At 51.9% G+C, this 19,554-nt stretch overlaps 2 protein-coding genes across 10 annotated transcripts; both read left to right on the forward strand.

Annotated features, from left to right (window-relative positions):
* The first annotated feature begins 30 nt into the window (after positions 1-30).
* On the forward strand, positions 31-13,843 carry Nlrx1 (NLR family member X1). Of its 6 annotated transcripts, XM_078047137.1 has the most exons (11): positions 31-118; positions 211-334; positions 3,713-3,835; positions 4,418-4,487; positions 4,923-5,011; positions 5,466-6,085; positions 6,659-7,480; positions 10,087-10,682; positions 11,387-11,473; positions 12,294-12,545; positions 12,959-13,843. In XM_078047137.1, the coding sequence occupies exons 3-11, from the start codon at positions 3,766-3,768 to the stop codon at positions 13,278-13,280; spliced, it is 2,928 nt and encodes a 975-aa protein (XP_077903263.1). In that variant the 5' UTR covers positions 31-118; positions 211-334; positions 3,713-3,765; the 3' UTR covers positions 13,281-13,843. The 6 variants fall into 6 exon arrangements, with proteins under 6 accessions (XP_077903263.1, XP_013215431.1, XP_077903264.1 ...); XM_013359977.3 differs by lacking the exons at positions 31-118; positions 211-334 and adding an exon at positions 1,612-1,714; XM_078047138.1 differs by lacking the exons at positions 31-118; positions 211-334 and adding an exon at positions 1,624-1,998 and having other exon boundaries at positions 10,339-10,682.
* A 133-nt stretch (positions 13,844-13,976) lies between these two features.
* Nherf4 (NHERF family PDZ scaffold protein 4) lies at positions 13,977-19,274 on the forward strand. Of its 4 annotated transcripts, none has more exons than XM_040285356.2 (11): positions 14,578-14,667; positions 15,614-15,641; positions 15,777-15,850; positions 16,159-16,370; positions 16,632-16,821; positions 16,929-17,065; positions 17,304-17,508; positions 17,662-17,858; positions 17,944-18,171; positions 18,315-18,515; positions 18,767-19,274. In XM_040285356.2, exons 1-11 carry the CDS (start codon positions 14,652-14,654, stop codon positions 18,794-18,796), a joined length of 1,518 nt encoding a protein of 505 aa, XP_040141290.2. In that variant the 5' UTR covers positions 14,578-14,651; the 3' UTR covers positions 18,797-19,274. The 4 variants fall into 4 exon arrangements, with proteins under 4 accessions (XP_077903270.1, XP_040141290.2, XP_077903271.1 ...); XM_013359982.4 differs by having other exon boundaries at positions 14,617-14,667; positions 15,559-15,641; XM_078047144.1 differs by lacking the exon at positions 15,614-15,641 and having other exon boundaries at positions 13,977-14,667.
* The last annotated feature ends 280 nt before the right edge of the window (positions 19,275-19,554 follow it).

Genomic DNA, 19,554 nt, shown 5'->3' on the forward strand with positions numbered 1-19,554 from the left:
AATGACTAGAGCAAGCTCTCAGGACCCTGTGCTCTTTCCACTGTGACCCATCTGCTATGCTTCCCACTAGTACCAGTAACCTGCTGCATTGGGTCATAAATGTACCCTGCTCATGTAGGTAAGTTTGCAAATGAGCCCTCTTTCCCTAAAAGCCCACCTTTCAGGACTCATCGATCATGTTCATTAACACAACCACCTTCTCTGTGTCAGGGCCTAGGCAAAGTACTGGAGGGCAGAGCTGACCAAGGCAGTTCTCCATGCCATGGTTCTTAGAGCACCTGGCATTCCATCCTGAGGCCAGACAAGAAAAGACCTGCCCACAGCATGATTCATGGTATTTCTGTCTACAAGGGGCCAAATTATATGTTATTAATAAAACCTATATGCCTGTCATACCCTTGTGGGAGGGGAGCAGCTTGCTCTGAGCTACATCCAGGTGACAGTGTGCCTTGCATGAGTAGGTAAGTGGAGTGATACTAGAGGAGTTTCCCAGGAAAATATCACCCCTGAGAACATTCATAGGGCTGTTCTACCTCCCCTCTCCCTGTCCCATTCAACTCCCCTTAAAGAACTTCTTGTACAAGTATGTTATTTCCCCCACAGTCTGTACTGCTGGTCTCTTTCCTGACTTGTTTTTTTAACATCCAGTCCATATGTCACCTCCTCTGCCAGAAGCAGTTAGTAACTTCCTCTTTCATGCTTTCCTGATGCTTTGACTTTGCCTCTGAAGTACATCATTTGTGAACATACTGGTCTGGCCCCTGCATGCCTTCTTCTGATTGACAGCCCAGGGCCTAGTCCTGGGCCAGGTAGTTGAGGATGAGGTGCTTACTACTAATTCAACACCGCTGTTCAACGAATGGACAAATATCTACATGAAATATCAACACTGTCTTCAGTTGTTCAGGGGGTAGACCACAAAGCCTTCTTCCCATTCCTACCCTGGGGAGCCTCTCAGGAGTTCCTTGTTGCACATATCTTTTCTGTGCATATTGCACTCTTATGTTTGCATCTGGAGGTATGCCTTGGCTGAGGGCAATGGGTGGTTCTTCCTGTGAACTAGGTGAGTCCCGGGTGTTCCTCCTGTGGAAGCACAAGTATAAGGGATAAGGGCTTAGAGGACCCGGAAGCCCCAGAGCTAAACCATGATGGGATGTCAGACAGGATTTGCAGGTTGGGGTGGGAACTATCCACCAGCCACAATTCTTCCTCCTTCCTGATCAAAATGACCAGAAGTCACATACAGAGGTCTGGGGCCTGAAGAGGGCCAGATATAAAAGGGAGGAGCTGGGAAGGGCTCAGGTCTCTGCCTGGAAGTAGGCTGAGAAGGGAAAGAATCCCTGGGGATGAGGTTCTCAGGAAGTCCCTGGGGGGAAGTAGGAGGACCCAGGATCCATCGGCTTGTTCTGTCTCCTGTGCTTTACAGTGGATCAACCTGCACAAGTCATTTCACCCCTCTGAGCTTCAGGGTCTTCGTCTGTAAAATGGGCGAATCAACAAGCCCAGCCTGAGAGATGGTTAATGAGGTCATTGGACGTGACTGGCGCTTGGAACCTGCAGGGGGCAGGGTGACTGGCGCTTGGGACCTGCAGGGGGCAGGACAGAGGGGGCGGGGGCAGGCTGGGTGGGGCAGGAGTCTCCGCCCTGCGCGCGGCTCTCAAGGGCCTCCTCGGTCCGGACCCCGCAGCCCTAGCGCCTCTGCTCGCCTGCTCAGGTCTCGGCTACCCGGGGATGCCAGGGCGGGCGGGGCTCCGAGCAGGCGGGCGGAGGCGGGCAGGAAGCGCAGCGTCTCGTCGCATCCAGCGAGCCTGGGACTCTGGGAGCCAGCTGGAGACGCCGGCGTCCGTCCCGCCGGGCCGCGGTGACCAGGCGCGGGTAAAGGCCTAGTTGGCTCGAGCGCCCCTCCGACCCTGGCTGGGCCGCTGCGCTTGGCCCCGGCAAGGGCGGATCGGGAGCCGGGACGGGCAAGTGTCACTGGGAGTTCGCGGTCGGAAACAAGTAAAACGGAGTTGGGTCGCCGAATGGGGGCATGTGTCCTTTTTTCTCCTCAGTCTCCGCAGCCACCTGATACTAGTTGCCCTCTTTGGGACCCAGACTGGTGGGGCACCTCTGGACTTATGGGAATACTGTCCGTATTCTTTTCCTGCCGTACCCCCCCCCTTTTTAAAAATACTGTCCTGCCGACCTGGATGATCACTAGAGAACTGTCTCCCCTCAAGCTTCCTCACGTCCTATGTGGCCCTGGATCTAATGCTAACCCAGAGCTTCCCCAGGTTTCAAGGACTCTCCCTTAACCCTTCTCCAGTCCCTGGAATTCCTGTCTTGAGCCCAGTCAACACCCCAGCCAGCTCCTGCACTGGTTGGCCCTGCTGAGGAAGGTCGCCCAATGCAGCCCCTTCTAAGTGAACCCTCCCCTGATCTTAGGGAAGGAGACCAGCAGGTTAGGGCTCAGGAAGGACTTCTCAGGAGTGAGAATCTTTGAGCAGAATCTTAAGATTGGGTGGAATTCTGGCTGGGTGCGGTGGCACATGGCTGCAATCCGAACAATTTAATAAGTTTAGATGCTGAGGTAGGAGGATCCTAGGTTCCAGGCCAGCTTGGGCAATTTAGCGAGATCTTATCTCAAAAAATATAAAGTGCTGGAGAAGGTAGTTTGGTGGTAGAGCGCCCCCTAGGCAAAAAAGAAAAAAGATTGGATGGGATTCTGAAAAAACAGAAAAACCATTCCAAGCTGAGGAACGTGTATGAACCAAGTTAGGAAAGTGAGCCAGGGGAAGGAGGTGCCCACTGTGGGCAAGCTTAGAGAAATAGCTTGAATACACCAGTTTTAAGTTAACCTAGACTTTAGGAAGGTGATTAGCGCCTGGAACAAGGGGTTGGAATGGGCGAAACTGAAGTTAGAAAGGCCATGAGAAGATGGGAGTCCTGTAGATCTTGGGAGGTCCCAGTTAACTCTGGGATGATGCATTAGAGATCTAGAAGGCAAAGCAGTTGGGAGGAGTTGGTGGAACTCTTCCCACTGCCTGGAGGGGCATGGGAGGCAGGATTTGAGGGGGGTGAGGGAAGGTCAGGTTTCCAGTGTAAATCCAGCATTTGGGAAGATCTATAGCAAAGCACTCAAAGGACAGGGGAATGATGGTTCAGTTTTGCCTGGGTGAATTTGAAGCAGCAGCCGCATATCCTTTTGGAGATGCCAAATAGGAAGTTCGTTCACTCATTCATTTATTATTTATGTCAGCCTCAAAGATAGCTTACATAAAAGTCACAGAGAAGATAAAATGATAAAACCATTAAAACTCAACTAAAAGGACCTGATGGCTAGGGAACAAAGGCAGAAGGGAGTGGATAATGATTACTGGGAAATGTAGGCCCAGAAAAGCTACTGAAAATGAACATGGGACTCCTATGTAAGCTTGCTGGTAGTCAAGGGGTGGGGGGAGATACCTAAAAGCAGATTATTGGGGTCTGGAACTTAGGACAAAGGTGTTTGTGAAGCCTCAGGGAAGAGGCAAGAGGTGGTAGGAGATAAAATGGGATCACTGTGGTGGTATTTTCAGGGAGGAGAGCTGAAGCTGGCCAGGGCTTCTATGGTGCTGACATTTGGAAAGGCGGAACTCTCCTGGGAGGTGGTCCCTCTTAACTGGCATGGAGTAGGGGTGCGGGAGGATTGAGGTGGGGTGGTGGCAATGCATTTACACTAGTCTTCTTGCAGGGGAACTGGAGAGCAGGTGGTAAGTCTCCCAGGCTCTGACCTTCTCTCCCAGGATGAGGTGGGGCTGCTATTTGCCCAGAGCCTCTTGGTACTCTGGTCTGGGAAGAACATCTCAGCCACCAGGTAAGCAGGAAGTTGGGCTTTCTTTTCTTTCTTTTCTTTTTCTTTTTCTTTTTCTTTTTTTTTTTTTTTTTTTTACCTCTCCCTTCCTCTTCAGGGTCTTGATGGTGTCTCCAAGAGAGCTGGAATCCAGATACCAAGTGATCTAGTTCACTTGTGGTTCTGGAGCTGTTGACCTTGGGCATGTCACCTCACTTCTCTGAACTTCCTTTTGCCCCATCCTAAAGTAAGGGAGCTTCACTAGATGATTTTCCAGGGCCTCTTATAGCTGCATAAATCTAGGAATATTCGTCTGATTTCATTTTGCATTCAGCAGATATTTGCTGAGCTGGCCATGTGCCAGATCCTGGGTTAAATTTTAGGTATATAATTGTGAACAAAAACAGATGTAATTCCTGATCTCTATGAATGTTAATCAAACAATCATATAATGAAATATAAAATTGCATAATAACTTCTAAAAATGGGCAGTACAGCTACTTTAAGAGCAAATAAGGTGGGATTTGGGATAGACATGGGGTCTGTGGTATTGGTGGGAAAATGTGCATAGGATCTGTAGGTGTTGTTTTTTCCTTCTCTCTGTAGATGAGTGTCTCCCCTTCCTGACACACTGGAGTTGGCCCCTTAAAGGGGAGCGTCCCCTTGAACCCCTTAGGTGAGGCCTGGGTTTCATGCCTTAGATGTATCTGAGCTTGCCCTGGAGACTGGGAAGGGTCAGGACGTGGTGCTAGCTTGATCTGCTGACAGAGGGGGTTAGGCTTCTGGGGGCGGGGAGAGTACAGAAGTTGGCTTAGATCACCTAGGTAGAAATCATAGTGGAAGAGGAGTGGATACCTGTGAGAAGTGGTTGGATCTGGCAGGGGCCAGCCTGAGTTCCAGGGTGATGGTCAGCAGTGGGGGCTGGAGGGCCAGGGTCACATCCCCAGTACCTGTGTGGGGAGTCTCCCTAGGAAGAGTTAGACTAGCTCTTGGATGTCCAGTGTCTCAGGAAGCTGGAAGTCCAGCAGTGCAGACTGGCCTGGACTCAGAGCTTGTGCAGGGACTGAGCTCTGTATTCTGGCCCCAACCCATCTCCTCTCCTCACTCCCAGGGCCTTTATACGCCACCATGGAAGCTCAGCGGACAGTGCTTCCCCATCAGGAAGACATGGACAGGTGTTCCGGAGCATCTCTGCAGCTGGTAAAGGATTGTCTGGGATCCTGCTGGAGAGAGGGGGACAAAGGAAGAGGGCATTAGAAGGAGAAGCAGGATCCACTGCCATCCAGTAGTGGTCCCTCTGTGTGTGCATCCCTTCCTACAACACTCACACATGTACAAAGTACTTGTAGAGACACTCTCCCTACCTCATCTGATCCTGGTTCTAGCAGCCAGAGTAGGGTCCTGCACAGATAACCATGAAGCTAGGCTCGCATTATTTGTCTGGAAGTTCTCCATTTTCTGCCATAGGTATTCTAAACTTTCCAGACAATCTGCATTTTCGGAGGGAGTCTGGTGAATCTAGCAGCATTCTGGCCTCAGCATCTCTGGGTGCTGTGTCTTGACTCCCCAGCTAGACCTACCACCCCTGACTGGCCCTAAGCTCCAGCATCTCCTGCCCCTTTCCCTGATCCATGTCCCTTGTCTTCCCATCCAGAAGCTATCCAGCGGCACCGCAGGAATCTGGCAGAGTGGTTCATCCGGCTGCCCAGGGAGGAACGCCAGTTTGGTCCAACCTTTGCACTAGACACAGTCCATGTTGACCCTGTGATTCGTGAGAGCACCCCTGATGAGCTGCTTCGCCCATCTGCAGGGCTGGCCCAGGAGCATCAGCCACCCCCAGCTGGGCTCCCTGCACTGGCCCTGTCTCAGCTCTTTGACCCGGATGCCTGTGGGCGCAGGGTACAGACAGTAGTGCTTTATGGGACAGTGGGTACAGGCAAGAGCACATTGGTGCGCAAAATGGTCCTGGACTGGTGTTATGGGCGACTGCCAGCTTTTGAGCTACTCATCCCCTTCTCCTGTGAAGACCTGTCATCCCTGGGCCCTACCCCCACCTCTTTGTGCCAACTTGTGGCCCAGCGCTATACTCCCCTGAAGGAGGTTCTGCCCCTGATGACTACTGCTGGGTCCCGCCTGCTGTTTGTGCTCCATGGCTTGGAGCGACTCAACCTTGACTTCCGCTTGGCTGGTACGGGGCTTTGTAGTGATCCTGAGGAACCAGGGGCACCAGCTGCCATCATGGTCAACCTGCTGCGCAAATACATGCTGCCTGAGGTAGGCGGTCCCTTACCACATCTTTCCACTGCTGTCTCTTGGCCTGCCCCCTAAGGAGTTTTGTGTCCTGGGCCCACATGTTTCTTGGGTAGGATAGGCACTAGGTTAGTTCAAATCCTAGCCCTTTCATTTCCTGGTTCTATGATCCCAAGCAAGTCACTGACTTCCCTTAGCTTTTGTTTCCTTCTATCCTTGAATTGTGCTGATCTAATGAGATGCTGCATATAATACCTGGGACCATATTGATGCTCAGTAATTGTTATAGTTATTTGTAGTCATTGTCCCCTTCATCCTTGGACACTCAGTCCTGAGGGTCTTGAGGCCATCCAGGCCCTAAAGTCTGTCTGTCTTTCCTTCCTTTTTGTTACTGAGGATTGAATACAGGGACTCTTTATCTCTGAGCTACATCCACAGTTCTATTTAAATTTTGAGGCAGCGTCTTCCTAAATTGCTGAGGCTGACCTTGAACTGAGATCCTCCTGCCTCAGCCTCCTGAGGCTCTGTGATTATAGGTATGGACCACTGCTCCAGACTCCTCAGGTCTTTCTTAACTCTCAATCATGCCCTTCCCAGGCCAGCATTCTGGTGACAACCCGTCCCTCTGCCATTGGCCGCATCCCCAGCAAGTATGTGGGCCGATATGGCGAGATCTGCGGCTTCTCTGATACCAACCTGCAAAAGCTATATTTCCAGCTCCGTCTCAACCAGCCGGACTGTGGGGATGGCGCTGGGGGTGCGGGTGTCTCAGCCACACCAGCTCAGCGGGACAACCTGATACAGATGCTCTCCCGAAATCTGGAAGGGCACCACCAGATTGCCGCTGCCTGTTTCCTGCCCTCCTATTGCTGGCTTGTCTGTGCCACCTTGCACTTCCTGCATGCCCCCACACCTGCCGGCCAGACCCTCACAAGCATCTATACCAGTTTCCTGCGCCTCAATTTCAGTGGAGAAACGCTGGAGAGCACTGACCCCTCCAATTTGTCCCTGATGGCCTATGCAGCCCGAACCATGGGCAAGTTGGCCTATCAAGGGGTGTCCTCCCGCAAGACCTACTTCTCTGAAGAGGATGTCCGAGGCTGCCTGGAGGCTGGCATCAAGACGGAGGAGGAGTTTCAGCTGCTGCACGTCTTCCGTCGGGATGCCCTAAGGTTTTTTCTGGCCCCGTGCGTGGAGCCAGGCCACCTGGGCACATTTGTGTTCACGGTGCCTGCCATGCAGGAATACCTGGCCGCCCTCTACATTGTGCTGGGTTTGCATAAGACCACCCTGCAGCGGGTGGGCAAGGAAGTGACTGAGGTCGTGGGCCGTGTGGGAGAGGACGTCAGCCTGGTACTGGGCATTGTAGCCAAGCTGCTGCCCCTGCGGATTCTGCCTCTGCTCTTCAACTTGCTCAAGGTAACAGCCCTGAGCTCCCACCCTTGCTCCTTCCCTCCCCAGGATCCTGTGTGCCTCATGGCTCCCCCTTCACCCCTTCCCCTCTCCCAGGAGGAAAGTGCTGCCTCTTACACAGGTGTGAATCCTCTGCTGGGCTCTGGTTCAGCTCTGGGCATTTGGGGCCTAAGGAACAGGGAAAGAGAAGACACAGACTGGGGAAGGCTTGGGGGCTGGAGGGTGGAATTTGAGGGCATAGGGACCTAATAACAATCCTACAGGATTCCTAACAAGTTTCCATTCTGCACTTCTCCTAGTCTTTGTTGCTGTGAGGCAGGGGTCACTACAGTTCATGGTCTGTCCTTCGCTTTGTAGACCCAGAAACTGGATTGTATCTCTTTCCCCAAAGGTGATTAGGCTCAGGGAGCGATGACTCATCCAAACTAAATCACTGAGACAGGTTTATAAAGCAGATGCCATTTTATTCATTTATACTGGGAGGATGAATGGCATCTGTAATTGGTTTAGGACAGTCCATGCTGGGTGCAGGTCCGCTCCAGAAATCAAGTGTCAGGCCTGAGGGCTGGCGGGGGAACTGGGCGGAGGCAGGAAGTTCCTGAAGGATGGAGGAGCCACTCTGCTGAGGTCTGCCCCGCACTTCCTCAGGGTTCTTGCTTTTTTTTTTTTTTCATTTTCAACCTTGGAAATGTTTATTTTCAACCTTGGAAATGAACTACTATTATGACCTCTTTTTTAAGTGAGGAAACTGAGGCTCAGACAGGAGAAGGAACTTGTCCCAGGACACTCAGCAAGTAGAATAATTAGGATATGAGTTCGGGGTTTTGTGATTCTGAATCCTCTGCTCTTTTTGCCTAACCATTCTGATGGTATTAGGAGTATTTCTGTCAGGCCGTGGTCCCTTGCTGGGGAATCCTGGTTTTCTAGGAACCTGTTAACAACTAGTCTTGAGAAGGCAGAGCCCTGGTTAGATCATCAGTAAGTGTTACATTTTTGTTTTTTCTGGGGTTTTTTTTTTGTTTGTTTGTTTGTTTGTTTGTTTTTTTTTAATACTGAGGCTTGAACCCAGGGATGCTTACCCCCTGAGCCACATCACAGCCATTTTTTTTTTTCTTTGGTACCAGGGATTGAACTCAGGGGCACTTGACCACTGAGCCACATCCTGAGCCCCATTATGCATTGTTAATTAGAGACAGGGTCTCACTGAGTTGCTTAGTGCCTTGCCACTGCTGAGGCTGTTTTTGAACTCATGATCCTCCTGTCTCAGCCTCCTGAGCTCCTGGGATTATAAGCATGTGCCAGTGCATGGGGCATCCCAGCCATTTTTATATTTTAATATTTAATTTTTTATATTTTTATATTTTAATTGCTGTAATAATGAGGATGTTGAAGAAGGTAATATAGGGGCTAGCTTTGCGGCTCAGTGGCAGAGCACTTGCCTAATGAGTGTGAGGCACTGGGTTCAATCCTCAGCACCACATAAAAATAAATTAGAAATAAAGGTATTGTGTCTATCTACATCTAAAAAAATGCTTAGAAAATGAAGGTAATGTATTTTTAACACCTATCCCAATCTCAAACTAATGGCATAATATAGCTGGCCTTCTGCATGCACTGGTTCCACAGCCATGGACTCAGCTAACTACAGGTTGGAATTATTTGGAGCTAGGCATGTGTAATCCCAGCGATGGGAGGCTGAGGCAGGAGGATCATAAGCTCAAGGCCAGCCTGGGCAAATTTAGTAAGGTCCTAAGCAAGTTAGCAAGACCTTGTCTCAAAATAAAAAAGGGCTAGGTGATGTAGCTCAGTGGTTAAGCACATCGGGGTTCAATCCCTGGTACAAAAAAAGAAAAGAAAAAATTTCATTAGCCAGGCACAAAGTTTCCTGCTTGTAATCACAGCAACTCAAGAGGCTAAGACAAGAGGATCATAAGTTCAAGGCCAACCCAGCCAACTAGCGAGACCCTATCTAAAAGTAAAAAATAAAAGTATAGTTTACTATCTCAAAATAAAAAATAAAAAAGTATTTTTTTCATATTATTTGCATAGCGTGGTTATACTATAACAACTATTTACATAGTCTTTACATTGTACTAAGTATAATAAGTAATCTAGAGATGATTTAAAGTATGCAGGAGGATGTAAGTAGGCTATATGCAAATGCTGTGTCATTTTATATGTGGAACTTGAATGTCCATGGGTTTTAGGTATCCACAGGGGTTCACGAACCCATCCCCTGTGGAGACTGAGGGACAACTGTATATGCTCATTCCTTTTCACAATTAGAAAATGGATGGGTGCTTGGAAAAAATTTAAAAAGTTCCTAATGTCTAGAGTGTGTGAGACAAATGTTTGAGAGATGACCCTGGAAAAGTCAGACAGGCCAGATTATGAAATGTTTCATGTTCCACGCTAAATGCTTGGAGTTTGCCACGAAGGCAGTAGGGAGCCTGGAGAGTACTGTAGCAAGGGGGTAGTGTGATTAGGCAAATTGTGCTGCTCCTTCCAGGGAGATCATGAGGCTGGAGCAGTCTGGGTGCGCCTTAAGCTGAACCTTGAAGACTGAACAGACACATGGGAGGCCACGGCAACATCCCCTGCTTCTTTGCCAGGTGGTTCCACGAGTGTTTGGGCGCATGGTAGATAAAAGCCGGGAGGCAGTGGCCCAGGCCATGGTGCTGGAGATGTTCCGGGAGGAGGACTACTACAATGATGACGTTCTAGACCAGATGGGTGCCAGTATCCTGGGTGTGGAGGGCCCCCGGCGCCACCCCGATGAGCCCCCCGAGGATGAAGTCTTTGAGCTCTTCCCCATATTCATGGGGGGCCTTCTCTCTGCCCACAACCGTGCTGTGTTGGCTCAGCTTGGCTGCCCCATCAAGAACCTGGATGCCTTGGAAAATGCCCAGGCCATCAAGAAGAAGCTGGGTAAACTGGGCCGGCAGGTGCTGCCCCCGTCGGAGCTTCTTGACCACCTCTTCTTCCACTATGAGTTCCAGAACCAGCGCTTCTCTGCTGAAGTGCTCAGCTCCCTGCGCCAGCTCAACTTGGCAGGTGTACGTATGACACCTCTTAAGTGCACAGTGGTGGCAGCTGTACTGGGCAGTGGAAAACATGCCCTGGATGAGGTGAATTTAGCTTCCTGCCAGCTGGATCCTGCTGGGCTGCGCACTCTCATGCCCGTCTTTCTACGTGCTCGGAAGCTGGGGTAAGGACCCATCCTCATGCATAGGCATGAAGAGAGGATTGGAGTTTAAGAGGGGAAGAGAAGTTGCCAGGGAAACAGGTACTCAGGTACTGAGGAAGGACCAGAAAGTCTGAAAGTCTGCTTTCTGTTGCTATAACAAAATACTTGAGGCTGGGTACTTTATAAAGAAAAGAGATTTACTCATCTCATAGTTTTGGAGGTTGATAGTCCAAGATTGGGTACCTGGTTTGGTTTAGCTTCTGATGAGAGCCTCTTTGGCCCTTGCAACATGGCAAAAGAGCTGAAAAGGAAACAGCTGTATGCAAAGGAGGCTGAGAGCATAGAGTGGCCTTGTTTTACAACAACCCACTCTCATGAGAACTGACTCTCTTTCTGAGTCCAACATTCATCCCCTCCAGGAGGACCCCAATGACCTAATAACCTCATACCAAGCCTCATCTCTCAAAGGTTCTGCTCCCCTGAGCACCTCATATTGAGGATCAAGCCTCCAACTCATGAACCCTTGGGGGAAAAACTACCCAGACCGTAGCAGGGTGGGATGGTGAAGTCTGATGTGGTTGGAGGGATAGGAACAACAAAAGAAGTAAGGGCAGGTATGGATGGCACGAGGCAGGCTGGTGAGGAAGGGGCACAGTAGATGGAAACGTTCCATCTGATCTCCCTCCTTGGCCTCTCACCTCCCCTCTGGCCACCTTCTGCTCCAGCTTGCAGCTCAACAGCCTGGGCCCCGAGGCCTGCAGGGACCTCCGAGATCTGCTACTGCATGACCAGTGCCAAATTACCACACTAAGGTGAGTGCCCTGGGAGAGGGGCTGGAGGGAGGCTCTGGCTATTGTGGGTGGCCAGCTCAGGTCAAGGGCGAGCTCCCTGCCTTACAACTTACCTGGCGCAGGCCCACCCATGCTGTAGTAAAGGGGGTGAGAGTTGAGGCCCTGATCTGTCCCTCCACCCCCAGTCAGGTCCATTATAAACCACAGGACAAAGGGAAGGATGCCATGAGTTCTAGGTGCTAAGAAAGCCTCTTTGGTGGCTAATGTCAGCTCAGGGGACAGGGAGGCTGCTCTAATACCTAGACTGGTTGCCTGGTAACAGAGTCACTGATTCCCTCCCAGTATTTTCCCCCACAAGGCTGACTGTAATTCCGGGCTGTCTCACTAGCTGCTCTCAAGGTGTTGGTTGATTTTCTAGGACCCCGGATGTCTGGTTTTCCAATTTCTGGATGGAGTAAGGGGAGGTGAAGGAGGGAGGAGAAAGGAAGGACAGAAGGATGGGGTGACTAGAGGGGAAAGAAGAACAGGGACTGGGAAGAGGATGGGAAAGGGGGAAGACGGGAAATAGTACTGTGAAGGAGAGGGAGGGAGTGGGAAGAAGGGATGATGGAGAATAGGAGATGGAAAGGATGGAGAGAGGAAAGGAGAAGCCAGCTTTCCCCACTCTTCCTTCTCTGCAGGGACTATAACTGAGTTTATCTGTGTCCTTCTCCTGGGCCGACACTTTCTTATTCAGTTTTGTCTCCATCCCAGGCTGTGCCCCTTTAAGGCCCAAGTCTTAAAGCCCAGCACAGGGCATTTGCAATGGGTCCTTATAACCTTAGGTTGCTTGTGGCCCTAGGTTGTCCAACAACCCACTGACTGCAGCGGGTGTTAGCCTGCTGATGGAGGGCCTAGTAGGAAACACCTCACTGACACACCTGTCCCTGCTGCACACGGGCCTTGGGGATGAGGGGCTGGAGCTGCTGGCTGCCCAGCTGGATCGCAATCAGCAGCTGCAGGAGCTGAATGTGGCCTACAATGGTGCTGGTGACACAGCAGCCCTGGCCCTGGCCAAGGCTGCCTGGGAGCACCCTTCACTGGAGCTACTGCAGTAAGTCCTGCCCGTGGTCCCATGGGTCCCTGGCCGCTTGGTCTCCTCTCTCCACTATGCTCTTCCTACCTCAGGGAGTGCTCTGGGCCTGGTGTCTGCCCTTTCTTTCTGGATTCTGACTGATCCTTGTTAACCCAGTTCTGAGCTGGTTCACCCACTTTGTGACTGACTTTCACCTTGCCCCTGTTCCCTACCACCATTTCTCTTAGGGGTCTGCTGTCCCTGGTCCTGCTGAATTCTTACGTCAATCCTGCCTCCCATTGGCCACCACCCTCCTCCTCTGGTTTGCTGCAGACCCCTACCCCATCATGTCTGGCAGTAGGGGAGGAGCTGTGGGGCTCCTGACTGTCCATCCACCCCGGGCCCTCCTTTCCACACCCCTGATGAACATCTACCCTTCTCTTTCCTGCTAGTCTCTACTTCAATGAACTCAGCTCAGAGGGCCGTCAGATTCTTCGGGACCTGGGAGGCACTGCTGAAGGCAAAGCCCGGGTTGTGGCATCGCTGACAGAGGGGACAGCAGTGTCGGAGTACTGGTCAGTGATTCTCAGTGAAGTCCAGCGGAACCTCAACAGCTGGGATCGGGCCCGGGTTCGGCGCCACCTTGAGCTTCTGCTGCGGGACCTCGAGGACAGCCGAGGCGCCACCCTTAATCCTTGGCGCAAGGCTCAGCTGCTGCGAGTGGAGGGCGAGTTCAGGGCCCTCCTGGAGCAGCTAGAAGGCCCTGGAAGCTGAGACAGTGGCAGCTGAGACCCGGCTGTGGGATCACTGGCTCCAAAACCCTTCCTCTGTGACCTCCCGGCTTGTACTACTCCTTCTAGAATGATCCCTTCAAGGCTGGTGGCAAAGCAATGGTCACAGCTACGTGGGTTGCCACCCCAGGACATGTCCAACTAAGTCTAGATTTCCAGGGTCAAATACGGTCCATTGATACCACGGTCTTAAAAATCGAGTGTGTCTCCTCTCCCTTTGGCCTGAAGAACTGAGGATGTGGCATTTGGGTGACTAGATTGCCATGTGGCATCACCACCAATATTGATTCTCCCTCTGCTCAGAGAGCCTCTGATGGTACCACCAAAAGGTTCACTTCTGAAACCTGCCCTGCTGGGGGTGTGCCATTCAGGAGATGTGCTGGAGGGCCTCTCCTCCTGCCTGTGCTTACTGTGACACTGAGGACGCCCTCACGTTGGTGCTTTCCCTCACACACATGCTCCTGTATCACACTGGTTCCCATGGCTTGGTGGCCCAAGGGCCAGGTGTACCCAACTTGCTGCTATTAAAAAGCCTCTTCTACCTACTGTGGCCTTCTCTTCCTTACCTGATGCTCCCAAGAAAGGGCACTTTTCCTGGCCATTCTGGGTAAACTACTGACCACTTTGTACAGGCCACTTTTAACAACCCACTGATGGCAGCAGGTGTCTCCTTGTTGGTGGAGGGGCCAGCAGGAAATACTTCATTCATACTGTGTCCCTGCTGTGCAGGGGCCTTGGGAATGAGGGGCTGCAGCTGTAGGAGCTGAACATGGCCTACCTGGTGCTGGAGACACAACTCTGGTTCCAGCAGTGGCTGGAGGGACCTCTGTAGAAGATATCGGGATGGATATTGGCCAGGCTGGGCCATAAAACTGCTATCACCCTTTTCATACCCTTCTCCCAGGCATGGGGTCACAGTGACCAGCCGTCTACTTTTCTCTGTCCAGAGGAGCAACTGGGTCAGCTGTAGGATCTCTGGAGAAAGTTGAAGCCCAGAGACTCCAGAGGCTGAGTCATAGAGGCTGAGTCAGAGGGATCCCACATTCTAGGCCAGCCTCAGCAACTTAGGTGAGACCCTGTCTCGAAAAAATTAAAAAGACTGGGGATGTAGCACCATTGGGTTCAATGCCCAGGACCAAAAGAAAAAAGAAAGAAAGAAAGTTAAAGCCCAGGAATGGGTGCAAGAGAAACAAACACTTCCCAGAGGATAAGAGTCTCATCTCCGTTAACCATTACCCCATTGCTTCCATAACAGCGTCTTCAAGGAGGCGGGACTTGGGAGGGGGCAGGTGGGAGGATCAGCTGGTTAGATGGACCTTGTCCCTACTCTTGAACACTGGTTGCGGATCTAACTATGGAGGCAGCTGCAGGTAGGAGGCTGGGAGACATAGCGGGATGGGACTTTGGGGGCAGTGAGAGGCCTGATTTGGAGGTTATGGGACTAGGGCACACTTGATATTGGGGCTTGCAGCCCTGAGGCAAACAGAAGTTAAGAAGAAGAAAGAGGTGAGTTGATATGTTTGTCTTCCTGGTCCACACCCTGTACTGATATGCTCAGATTTATGTGTCACAGACTTCGGGGGAGGGAAAAGGAGAGGGATCCCTTTAAGTGTGACTTTAGTAAGAAGGTGAAACTTTGGGAGCAGAGCAGAGCACTAGCTCTGAGTTTGGGTGTTTCCCTAAGTCATTTCAGTTTATGAATGTGGAAGAGGTGATACAGCTGGTTACCCTGCTGAGTCCTTGCTTCCATGAAAGCTTAAGTATCATCCCTCCCCACCCCACTCCAGGAAGAGGGGATAGAAAGGCGGAATCCATGGGATGGGGAGGTCCTATCCCTTTTATATCTAAGGTCTTCTTTTATCCCCCTACATTCCTGTCCTTTATCTGGCTTATTTCCCACTTTCCTTCTTGTGATTGTGGGGGAGGGGATGCTGGTGGGAAGGTGAAAAGGTGAAAAACCAGTGGGCCAATGGGGTGGGGGAGGAGTGATCTGGGCAGGAAGGTCCTAGGGTGATTTGATTAGCACCTCCCTATTTGCTGGGAGCAGCTTCACTAACAATTCTTTAGGATGGCCTGGGGCCTTGGGGACATTAACATTTCAATCTCCCTGGTGTAGTTCTGACCCCACAGGTTCAGATTGCACTCCATTTTCTTTATGGGCTCCATTTTCTTTATCAGACTCCTAGCTATTTCATTCCCTAGCTACCTAGCTACACTAACTGCCTGCTACACTAACTGCCTATCTTTAAATCTGGCTTCAGAGGCATCTGGGGGCAGGAATGTGCCTCTCCTCTTACCCACTTCTTTGTCCAGTAGATCTTCAGGACACAGCCTCCTTAACTCTGTAAGTGGCTTGAGGGTTGGATAAGGGGAGGGATGACCTGAAGGTGGGGCAGCTCTTCAGATGCCATTAGCTCCTGAGCCTGGGACTCAAGTCCAGCTGCCAGCTTCTCCTACCACTTCCCCTGCCTCCTTGCAGAAAGTTCAAATTTAACCCGAAGCTGGGCATTGACAATCCTGTTCTCTCCCTGGCCGAAGACCATGACTGCTCTGGTAACTCCCTCGCCCCTTGGCAACCATTGCCTTTCTCTGGAGATACCGCAGCTCCATGCAGCCTCCCATCTCCTTGGTAACCACTCTGCCTCCTTCTAATATCAGTAACTATGTGGAGGTAGGAGGGGGTCAGTGCTTGCTCTGTCTCAGCCACTCTGCCCACTTGGTGTTCAGCCACAGTGCTGCACCTCTCTCTGGGTAGACATCTGCCCAGTGCCCTGGCAGGAGGTGGGGCTGTCAGGTCAATCAGGCACTTGGGCTGTGCTCCCCTTCCCTGTCTCTTTTCTGCTGTCCATCTTCCCCTCCAGATCCATGGAACCTGAAGAGGCCTCGCTTCTGTTTGCTGAGCAAAGAGGAGGGCAGGAGTTTTGGTTTCCACCTGCAGCAGCAGTTGGGCAGGCCTGGGCATGTGGTGTGCTGGGTAGAGCCGGGCTCCTCTGCCCAGCGCCAGGGTCTCCGGGAAGGAGACCTGATCTTGGCGGTGAACAGTGATGTCGTGGAACATGAGGACTATGTGGTGGTGAGGCTGGGCTGGGACTCCCAGTGGTACGGGAGAGCATTCCACAGCATCTCAGGGGGAAAAGCCAGTGAGCTTCCTCCCTGGGCACTATAGCAACAAAGCCATAAATCTACCTACACCCTAGGATTTAGGGGTGCCCAGGTAGGAAGGGTGGATGCATCTAGAGAGCTGGTTCCCCTGGTGAATAACACAGGTCCCCAGGAGGCCCTAGGAGTTGGCAAGAGGAGCCATTGCCCTTATCCTGATGTGCTCTCTATTTAGGTGGTGCGCCACATCCGGGCCAGTGGTCCCCGGGTTCTGCTGACAGTCTTGGCGAGGCATGTTTATGAAGTGGCCCGAGTTCAGCAAGGGAACAGTGGCCACCTCTGTCCTGTTCTAGACTCAGGGGTCCGGCCCCGGCTGTGCCACATAGTAAAAGATGAAGGTGGCTTTGGCTTCAGTGTCACCCATGGTGAGCTTAGAGTCTGGGAGAGCAGGGAGGCAGGGTAATCAGTCCTTGTTCTGGGTAAGTAGCAGTCTGGAGCTTGTGGTGGTTTTTGTTTTTGTTTTTTCTTCCAGGAGCTCAGGGTCCTTTCTGGTTGATGCTAAGTGCGGGAGGAGCGGCGGAGCGGGCAGGGGTGCCCCAAGGGGCTCGGCTGCTTGAGGTGAATGGGCTCAGTGTGGAGAAGTTTACTCACAACCAACTCAATAGGAAGGTATGGCTGCCCACTTCCCTCTCTCCCCAGTCATTGGCTGGGTCCATCACAGGAAGCAGGCTCCTCCCCATGTACCCAACCTCCCAATCTGATGGTCTGCGTTTGTTACCATCCCTCCTTTCAGGCCCTCCTTTTAGTGCCTCATTCCTGTGCCTTGGGAGGGGGTACTGTGAGGAGGTGCCCACCTCATCCCTCCCTACCCAATGGGTAATGCCGACACCCTGCTTGGTCCCCACAGCTTTTGCAGAGTGGAGAGCAGGTGACCCTGCTGGTGGCAGGGCCAGAAGTGGAGGAACAGTGTCGCCAGCTAGGAATGCCCCTAGCTGCACCCCTGGCAGAAGGCTGGGCACTGCCTGCCAAGCCTCGATGTCTGCACCTAGAGAAAGGGCCCCAGGGCTTCGGGTTCCTTCTGCGGGAAGAGAAGGGCCTCAATGGTCGCCTTGGTGAGTAGGAGCTTGCAGGTGGATGGGGAAGGTGTGCCTTGGAGTGTGCACTTGCTCACTTCTCAGTGCACCTGGGAGGGGCTGAGGGTTATTCCCTGGGTGTGCACTCTGGAGGTGAGGGGAAGAGGAACAGTGAGGATGTCTGTGTCCCAGGACAGTTCCTGTGGGAGGTGGACCCAGGACTACCAGCTGAGAAGGCCGGGATGCAGGCTGGGGACCGGTTGGTGGCTGTGGCTGGGGAGAGCGTGGAGGGGCTGGGCCATGAGGAGACAGTGTCCAGGATCCGGGCGCAGGGTTCTTGTGTTTCCCTCATTGTCGTCGACCGTGAGGCTGACCGCTTCTTCAGCATGGTGCGCGCTGAGGGACAGGGCAAGGGAGGGGGCAGGACTACAACAGGGCTCGGGTGAGACAGGTTTGCTCTGTCGGCTGGTCTAGGTTCGCCTGTCCCCACTCCTCTTCTTGGAGTGCACAGAAGCTGCTGCCTCCCCCCAAGACACTGGCTCAGCTTTTCTGGTTGAGACCGAGGACCTACCAGATGAAAACACAACCATACCTCCTGGTCCTCTCGGCTCCTGCAAGCGCTTCCTGTACCCTGGGCCTGGTGGCGGCTATGGTTTCCGACTCAGCTGTGTGGCCAGTCGGCCTTGTCTTTTTGTCTCCCAGGTGACTGATGCCCCCGTGGATCTTGGATCCTTTCTATTATTTACCTCCTGAACAGCCTTCCTCTGTCTCCCTCCCAGAGTCCTAGAACACATAGCAAACATATCCATGATGTTCTGTGTTCCATCTGCCCTTTATACCACCAGGTGACCCCAGGAGGTTCAGCTGCCCGGGCAGGGCTGCAAATGGGAGATATGGTTCTGGAGGTGAACGGGTATCCTGTGGATGGAAATGATGGCTTGCAAAAGCTTCAGCAGCTGGCCGAGGCCAAGCCACCCCTCTGCCTAAAGCTGGCAGCCAGGTCTCAACAGAGCTTGGAAGCCTGGATTCCCCCAGGGATTAGAAAGGTAAGGAAAAGAGACATATGGAGGTGTGAACCGCCAGAGAAGGGCAGAGAGGAGCCAGAGAGAAACATAGATTGGGAGGACTACTAGGTGACAGTGTGGGGTGTACAGGTGGGGACTTCAGGTCATGGGAGGTGAGGACAGAAGAATCCATGAAAAAAGTTCCATAACTGGGCATTCCAGGGCAGGTTGGGGGGAGGGTAAAGGAACTCTTCTAGCCTTAGAATGACCTTCTCCCTCTTCTATCTCTATAGGACTGGACTCTGAACTCAGATCTGCTATAGGACACCCCTGCTTGCCGTAGTTCTGCCAAGTGGTTCTCCTGACTTCTCTCTGCAGCCTGAAGTGGTGGGAGCAGAGATGGTTTCTCTAATCCAGAAGTGGGAACTAGAGGTCTAGGACACCATCGATCACAGGAATGGCCAGGGACTCCCTCCCTTCCCATGGCATACCTCCCAGGAAAGGGTGTGGTCAGAGACCTCAGGGAGGGCCCTGAAGGAGCCTAGACTCCAGAGGATGCCACGTGGGAGCTTTGCAGAGATGTGTCCCAAGGATGAAGTTCTGCCTGAGAAGGGGATGCTGTCGGGCTAGTTGTGGGGATGAATTGAAGCCATCTGGAACTTGCCCTAGTATGACTCCAGTGTAATACGCTACAAGAATGTGGAGAACAGCTATACCCTCCCTCCATGGATGCCTTAGACTGTGGGGGCTGATATCTGGTAACTGTTGGGTTTTATTATAGAAATGTACTTTCTCTATGAATCTGGCTGCCTGTGTTTCTGTAGATGGGAACAAAAGGAGGTGATTTAAAGGGACCACAAGGGCCCTAGACCCTATCCCTGAACAGTCTCCAAAGGTACTAAAGAGGTCATCTTGAGTGGGATTATTCCAGACTCCCCAGTTTCATTAAATGGCGAAACCCAGGTTCTTGTAGGAGAGGGATTGAGACCTTGTCAAATTTCTCTCCTACCTCTTAGTCTTTTTTTTTAATATTTATTTTTTAGTTGTATACAATACCTTTATTTTGTTTATTTATTTATTT

This window comes from Ictidomys tridecemlineatus, chromosome 4, assembly GCF_052094955.1.
Source record: "Ictidomys tridecemlineatus isolate mIctTri1 chromosome 4, mIctTri1.hap1, whole genome shotgun sequence".
NCBI lineage: Eukaryota > Metazoa > Chordata > Mammalia > Rodentia > Sciuridae > Ictidomys > Ictidomys tridecemlineatus.